An 8,004-nucleotide genomic window follows, 5' to 3' on the forward strand; every position below is an offset into this window, starting at 1 on the left:
TTGAGACCCTCAAACAATCTCTAACAGACAAACACACGTTTTCTACCCAGGGCATTGCACATGGCTCAATCAACAAAACATTTTTTTTCAATAACAATACATCCCATCAAAACAAGAAAGAAAAACCAAAACCTAATTTCGATATTTTTCTTCAACTACCATGTCACGTTTATTGTTGTCTATATAAACCATGTATCTAGAGTATTTTGCCTTTTTTTGCTATTAGATGCAGGTATGGGTGTAGGGTCTGGTACTTGTTGCACAAATCGGCGGCTAACTGTAAGATGCATCGTTTGACTGTGCCATGCTTCAAAAAATAACTAGACTGCCACAGAGCTTATTTAGCAAATAAAAAAATGTATATATCTATAAATATATATGTGTATATATATATAAAGATGCTTGCAATTATCTAGTGAGCTGTCACTGTTTTTCCTCGACTCTCCAGACATAGAATTCCACCATTCACTTATAGCTTATATGTGAGAAAAGAACCTGAATTCATGTTTAACAAATTGCATAATGGGAATACATAGGCACTTCCATAGATTAGAAAAGAAATCACCGTAGCCATCGTAAATCTTGTTCAGCAGTGCTAGTTCTCTATGAAGCTGATGAGATGGTTGCCTTTCTGGCAACATTGTTTCCCTGCAGTGAAGTAAGTATACATGGCCAGGCAGTCCAGTTATTTTGTGAGGTTGGTTGGTGATTTAATTTGATTGGATGTTCCTTGAAAATACGTTTTTAAACTAAATGTGGGTAGAGTGGGTTTATAAAATGAATGATTTAAAAACAAATGGCTTCCTCAGATTGCCCTATGTCAAGACTTCCCTTTACAGTCAATCTGTGTGTGTGTGTGTGTGTGTGTGGGGGGGGGGGGGGGTGGGTGTGCCTGTGTGTGTTTGACGAGTGGCGCTGTGCTCTAAGTGTGTCCATCTACTAAAAGTCGTCCCTCGGTGGATCTCAGAAGGTGGTGATTTCACTATTAGCTGGTGTTTAGTTCACTTTAACTGTGGTAAGGTTGGTTGACTGGTAAGGTAACTTTAGTGCAGTTTGATCTATAGGCCTAAAAGGGCTGATTGAATTGAACAATAACATTTGCGTACAGAGGCTGGGTAGGAGGGAGGTGATTGGGGGGTGGGGGGTGGGGGGGTGGAGGGGGGTGGGGGGGTGGGGGGGTGGGGAATCGAGGGCGTGCCAGGGAAGAGAGGTGACCAATAGTAATAAACTCCACATGTGGCCAGTCCATGACCTCTAACCCTGTAACCTCTGACCCTGGGCCCTCCTCCCGACACGTGGGCAGACAGATATGTCACATATTAATTTTGCTCCGCAGCGTAGCTCCTCTGTTCTTGGAACAGGTGCAGTCTGGGAGTGTAAACAACAACAAGGGGTAAACTTCAGGGAGACGGAAGGACATCATCACCTCTGTGACCTCAGCAACCTGGCTGTACGGTTGCTGCTACTGTACTGTCTTTCTCTACGGCAACGCTACGCTGACACCTGGATCCACCAGCCTTCCTCTCCTGTCCTCTCCTGTCCTCTCCTGTCCTCTCTCCCAACCTCTGTATCTCTCAATAAGGTGCTGTCATTCAAACACAAAATTATTATTTTTTTTTTTAAAAAAGAGTACAAATTCATAGGTTCATAAGTCAAATAAGAGAAGACACAACAGATAACAAAAACAAAATCATAATCCTACATGATAAGGGGGCAAAGTGATGGGGGGGGGGGATTAATGACCAGTTGTGATTGTACTGTATGGTTGTTGATGCATAAGTGTGTGTGTTTGTTACCGTGGTGTGTGTCTGTGTGTTGGGTTGTGTGTCTAACACAAAGGGCCGGGGACTGTACATATGTGCATAGCTGTTTGACAGATGCAATAACACCACCTACACTGTATCCTACATCCATTCCACACGGTGAGCTGAGGCCACGCTGTGCCTGTATGTGTGTGTTTGTGTTGTGAATTGGGGTTCTTCTTTTTTTTTTTTTTTTTTAAGTTTGAAGATATACTTATTGTCTGATTCTCGGTGTTGTTGTGGTACGGTTTTGAGAAGAGTGTACTGGGTGATTATTCTGTTTTGTTCTGGTGGGTTTTGGGTGCTTCTGCAGGGGGTGGTGGGTGGTGCTGGTCAGCGTGGTGACCATGGTGTTGTTGCTGGTGCTGCTCTGTGGTCTGGGGGTGGTCTTTCACTAATAATAATCATAATCATAATCATAATCATAATAATAATAATAACAATAGGCAAGCCTGTTTTACCCTCCATGCCATGTGGGTAATAGTGCACATTCAGATTAGTGTTAATTCAGCTTGTAGTGCAACCCTTTAGCATATGTTTTGGCATGGTCTCTGTCTTGTTAGTAAGTGGGGCTGTGATAGGTCAACGGTTTTCAGAGAGAGACGGGATGATTTGTCAATTTGCAGAGTGCGTTTGTATGATTGGGGGCGGTGACATCACAATAGCATAGGCCGCTACTTCACCAGGACCAAATGAAGTTTTTGTGTGTTTTGTTTTGGGAGTGATTGATTTGACCTCATTAAATCATGGCGTTAAGCGTAGTGCCTTCAAGACACTCGTTTTGATCTGATGTCCCTTCAGTATCAAACTCCGTTGGTAGACACCTGTGTGTGTTTTAGAAAACCTCACTGTTAAAGAGTTGTTGTTTTTCCAGCCGTTGCACCATTGCGTCCTTTTTCCGTAGTAGACGGTGACCATTCTCCTCCTCAGGTTCCTCCTTATGTGTTGCCGTGTTTTGCTGGTTCGGTGGTTTCTGAGAGATAACTGCTCATCCTCATGCCCTCCCTCAATCATACCATCTTCTCATCTATAAAACAGGGTACGGGTTGGGGGTGAGGGGGAAGGGGAGGGGGGGGGGGGTGTCCTCTGTTGGGGTCATGGGGGTCCAGGGTTCTCCTAGTAGCTCCATGCTGAGACTTCCTGGTTTGCTTTATCTTATATGTGAGACGTAAGGGTCGGAGGGCAATTTCCTGTGGGGTATTTCTCTGTTTTCCATGTTTTCAATTCCCGATTGTAAAGAAAGAATTCTAGTCGCTGGTTTTGCAGACAGGTCATGTCAGAGGAACCAAGACTGGAATAGAAGAAAGGGAGGGGGGAGAAGAGTGTCAGTTTACATGATCAAATGTGTCGTTTTTACAAAAACATCTCTGCAAGTTCCTCGGTTGACCAGTAGAGGTCACTATTGATTCCACAGTCTACTCAGTGGTCGACAGTTTGTCAGCCACTGTTGTTGTGAAGAAACTGGTAGAGGAAATACTACTTTCTGTCATTCCCCACTGTACTAACTGGCCCTGTCCGGTCCAAAGCTGCTGCTGTTCTGTAGCTATACTGTGGGAGTATGATCTGGCTCTGCAGCTAATAACTGTTGTTATTTCTGACTAAGCTCAAAGTGGCCCAGCAGCAGCAGGGGGGAGGGGGGGGGGGGGGGGTTAGAAGGCTGGCGCTCCCTGTCCCCAGATTGGGTTTCTTCCCCTCAGTGTGGCAAGGGAGCAGAAGTGGGTCGCCGCCCGGGATCTGGCACCAGTCTATACAGCCAAACATTCTGGAAGTCAAGTCTTGGAAACTCTGGGCCTCCGGGGAAGTGCCTTTTGTTTTGTTTGACTCTAACAGGTCGCCTGAATACCCCCCCTCCTGTTGCCTCTTGCCCTGGGCTCTGTCCCAGCAGCCCCTTGGCTTAGTAACGCTGATCCTCTCTCTCTCTCTCTCTCTCTCTCTCTCTCTCCCCCTTTCACTCTCTATCCATCTATCTCCTTCTAACACTCTCTCTGGAATCCTTGGCAGTAATGACCACCCTCTTTTCTTACCCGCCCCCTTCCTCCCCCCAGCAACCCCTCTCAAGTTCAAGTTCAACTGGCTATGACGTCATGTCTGGTTGCTGCGGGCAACCAGACAGTCGGGACGTGACTTCTCTGAGGAGTGCTGTGCTGAAACTCTCTCTCTCTCTCTCTCTCTCACTGTTTCTCTCCTTTCCTCCCTCTCTCTCTTTCCTCCCCTCGCTCTATCGTTCTCTTGTTTCCGTTCCCCTCTAGTTGCAAACCCCCGTTATTGCCACCAGAGGGCAGTTGGAGCCCATGCTTCTCTGCTCAGGGAGTATCATTATTCAGGCCCTGAAGTCACAGCACACAGTTTTTACAAGGCCTTTGTCCATTATTAATGTTTTGGTAGAGCATTATGCTTACAATGTCATTTCTGAGCTGCATATGCAACCAATTAATGCTCCCTATACGTTGACATTTCTCCCGTGCAAACTAATACCATACTGTAGGACTGGCCCAATGCACTCAGCACAGAACACTGGAGCTCCACAGCATGAACACAGGAAGTGTGTGTGTGTGTGTCTTTGTGTGTGTGTGCGTGCGTGCGTGTGTGAGAGTATGTGTGGTGTATGTGCGTGCGTGCGTGTGTGCGTGCGTGTGTGTGTGTGAGAGAGAGAGAGAGTATGTGTGTGTGTGTGTGTGTGTAACCCTTTAGAAAGAAAGGGAAGAGAGAAGAGACAAAATGGCGTAAAGTTGGCACGGTGATGTAAGGTGAGCCTCAGGAGCGAGCGGGGCGGGTTAGTCAGAGTGGGCATGCTGCGAAGCACGAGAGAAGGAAGAGGAAAGTGAGAGTGAGGAAGACAGGGGGGGGGGGGGAGAGAGTGAGCAGAGGGAGGGGGAGAAGCGAGGGAGTGGAGGGAGGGAAGGAGGGAGAATGTGAGCAGAGGGAAGGAGCAAGGGATGAAGGGAGGGAGGGAGGAAGACAAGCAAGGGAGTGGAAGGAAGGAGGAATAGAGGGAGGGCGGGAGGGAGGTTGGGGGGGAGAAGCAAGGGAGTGTAGGGAAAGAGGAATAGAGTGAGTGAGGGAGGGAGGGAGGGAGGAAGGGAGAGGGACGGAGGGGGGAGGGAGGGAGGGAGGGAGGGAGGGAGGGAGGGAGGGCGCAGCAGAGCAGCTTCAGATGGTTTCCATGTGGTGGAGAGCAGTGTGGAGCAGAGCTGGCTCCAGGCGGGTGTGGTCAGACACTAATGAGAAAAGTGCAGTGGGTAATGGGGGAGGCATATGAGCAGAGGCAGTGTGGTGGAGGGAGGGAGTTAGAGAGAGGGATAGGGGGATTGAGAGAGGGGTAGAGGGAGAGAGAGAGGGAGGGGTAGAGGATAGAGGGAGAGGGGGATTGAGCGAGCGGTAGAGGAAGGGGTAGAGGGAGAGAGAGATGGATATATGGAGAGGGAGAGAGCCAGAGGGGTATTGGGATAGAGAGGAAGAGGGGAATAGAGAAAGGAGTAGAGGGAGAGACGAGAAGGAGAGGGAGAGAGGGAAGGCAGGATAGGGAGAGAAGGAAAGGGCTAGCTGCCTGAGGGGCAGGCTCCAGATGGGCCAAATAAACAGGGAGAGGGCAGTTGAACACACACAGTAAACCACACAGGGACTGTGAAAACACATACTGTGTGTACACACACACACACACACACACACACACACACACACACACACACACACACACACACACACACACACACACACACACACACACACACACAGGAGAGAGAGGAGAGGTAGAGGAAATACACCAGCAGGTTTTAGGCAGTTGGGGAATAAGAAATATTTTGGCGTGTGTCCATTCACCTAAGTAAGTTTCCTGAGTTTGGCCGATAATCTTAATGAAAACAGACAGATTTCCTACACTCTATCTCTCTCACTCACTCACTCACCCACACACGCACACACACGCACACACACACGCACGCACACACACGCACACACGCACACACACACACACACACACACACACACAGTGAATGTGTGGAAGAGAGAGAGGTGCAGAGAGAGGTACAGCAGTGTTGGCGTAGGTCAGGGTAAAGACGTAGGGTAAAGACGTAGGGGTATGGGGCTCACCTGTGTCTGCTGCGGGATGTTCAGAAAGTTGTTGTCCCGTGATCCGATGCTGACAAACCTGTTGGGAGCTGTGGGGCCTGACGTGGAGTATGCTACAGAGGGACACAGAGAGAAGGGACGTTCAGAGCCAACCAGCTCAACAAATACTAACACTGAGAAGATGAAACAATTTAAGCACAAAACATCGATATTTGACAGATTACATATCATTGTGTGGCTTTAATAAGCCACACAATGCTCTACAGAGCACTTTCATTTGATTTAATTAAAATCTGTCAAATTAAGTTTTAAAGTACTGCTGTTAAGCTATATGCTATATTTGTGGCATGAGATAGTGTAACAGTCTTCACATGTAACACTGGACTGATCTGGACGACTATAAACCAGGGCCCTGACAGGAGCAAATTTAGGGCAGTTTGAGGTTCACCATGGACTCCATCAGCAGGGACATTTAAAAACAGTTCTAACTTTGATGGCACAAAATATGACTCTGATATGATCTGAATATGAATGTTGCTGTAATATGTGTGTGTGTATGTGTGTGTGTGTGTGTGTGTGTGTGTGTGTGTGTGTGTGTGTACGCGCACATGCATTCATGTGGGTGTGTGAATGTGTGTGAGAGATAGTTAGCAGCATGGGCATATACATAAATGATATGTCCTTGTGTTAAAGAATCAATCAGCAACATAGATAAAAGACATAGAAGACTTTGAGACATTGATTGGGGGTTGAAAGAAACAAAACAAGTAAAAACAAAAAGGAAACCTTAAATATCCCAAAAGCTTTATCAAGGGAGAGTAATCAAAAAAATAAAAAATAAGTGCTCCGTCCAGTGCCCCTCTCCTGTCTTAGGTGAAAATCACCCCCGTTAGCCGACACACCCCTAGCTGGACACACTCTGCAGCCCTGCAGCCCTGACACCAATTCGGCCTAAATCTACACATTCAGGCCTCCTGCATTTGACCTCACCACAACAACCCACCACCACCACCACCACCACCACCACCACCACCACCACCACCACCACCACCACCACCACCACCACCACCACTACCACCAACATCTGCAAGTGCTACTCAGTCAAAAGAAACAAATCAATTCAACTGAAAAGTCAAATATAACTCAACGTATTTTATGTCTGCTTTTATTTTTGATAGTAGAACGTGAGGTTTTGGAGTCCACATAAACTGCCCTAAATTTGTACCCTTCGTAAAAGTAGACGTGATTTTGAGAGAGCAAAATTGACAAAATGGATCAAACTCCTTTCAATTTCAGACTAACTTCCGATCTCAACTGACATTTCAGAGGGCTGGCCATGCGTCAAGGCGGGGAGGGAAAACGCAAAAATTGAGGAAAATCAGGATGTCCTTCTGCTGTGACAACATCAAGGAGCGCAGAGGCACTGGGGGATAGAGAGAGGGGTGGTATCCCTCAAGACGTGGCACTACTCTGGCTGGCCACATAAGAGAAAGACAATGGGCCCAACACTGACCCCTGAGGGACACCACAGAGGGTCATAAGGAGGATGGTGTTATAACCATGTTATAACAATCCCAGAGGATGAGGGAGGTGAGATGTTGGCCATAGGAGGCTGTTTACAAATGGGGACGGGCAGAGGACGCATGGCTGGGGCTTTAAGATGTGGAGGAGGAGGACGAGAAAGAGGGGCAGTTTCCAGTTTTAGCTCTGAGCCCTTTTTTTTTGGTCTCAGATGGTTTTGGTTTGGTTTTCTGACTTGGTCTGTGGGGTCACTTACACGGAGATGCGGGCGAGGTGAGTCCGCCGTCGGGGGGCGTGCTGCTGGGTTTAGAGTCGGGCATGGGGAGGGGCACTGGGCGGGCCACTGGGGGAGGTGGAGGCAGCAAGAAGGAGCCCGGCATTTTGCTCTGGCCGCTCCCGTTTGGCTGCGGACAACACAAACAGGGTCAGGAGGGCGACATGTGACAACCCGCACACGGCATGGCATGAGAGGACTCAGCTCCAGAGACCCAAAAAAATATCCATGACGAGGGGAGTGGTGGGGTGTGGGGTGGGGGGGGGTGGGGGAGGTGGTGGTGGGGGTGTTGGAAACGACAACCAAACGAATGATGTATGTGCATTGCGTCATTTATGG

General features: G+C 48.0%; 1 protein-coding gene across 7 annotated transcripts in view; it reads right to left on the reverse strand.

Moving 5' to 3' along the window:
* Positions 1-741: 741 nt before the first annotated feature.
* LOC310809809 (nuclear factor 1 X-type) overlaps positions 742-8,004 on the reverse strand; it is a gene marked incomplete at its 3' end in the record, with an annotated part of 118,324 nt that continues 111,061 nt past the window's right edge. For 4 of the 7 annotated variants that reach the window (XM_083677298.1, XM_083677295.1, XM_083677296.1 and 1 more), the window contains 3 exons: positions 7,648-7,795; positions 5,892-5,983; positions 742-3,093 (listed from right to left, as the gene is read on the reverse strand). In XM_083677298.1, the coding sequence (XP_083533424.1) occupies positions 3,079-3,093; positions 5,892-5,983; positions 7,648-7,795 (255 nt within the window). The remainder of the gene's footprint in view (positions 3,094-5,891; positions 5,984-7,647; positions 7,796-8,004) is intronic. The other 3 variants (XM_083677301.1, XM_083677299.1, XM_083677300.1) reach the window with 1 other exon arrangement.

This window comes from Argentina silus, assembly GCF_951799395.1.
Source record: "Argentina silus genome assembly, chromosome: 9".
NCBI lineage: Eukaryota > Metazoa > Chordata > Actinopteri > Argentiniformes > Argentinidae > Argentina > Argentina silus.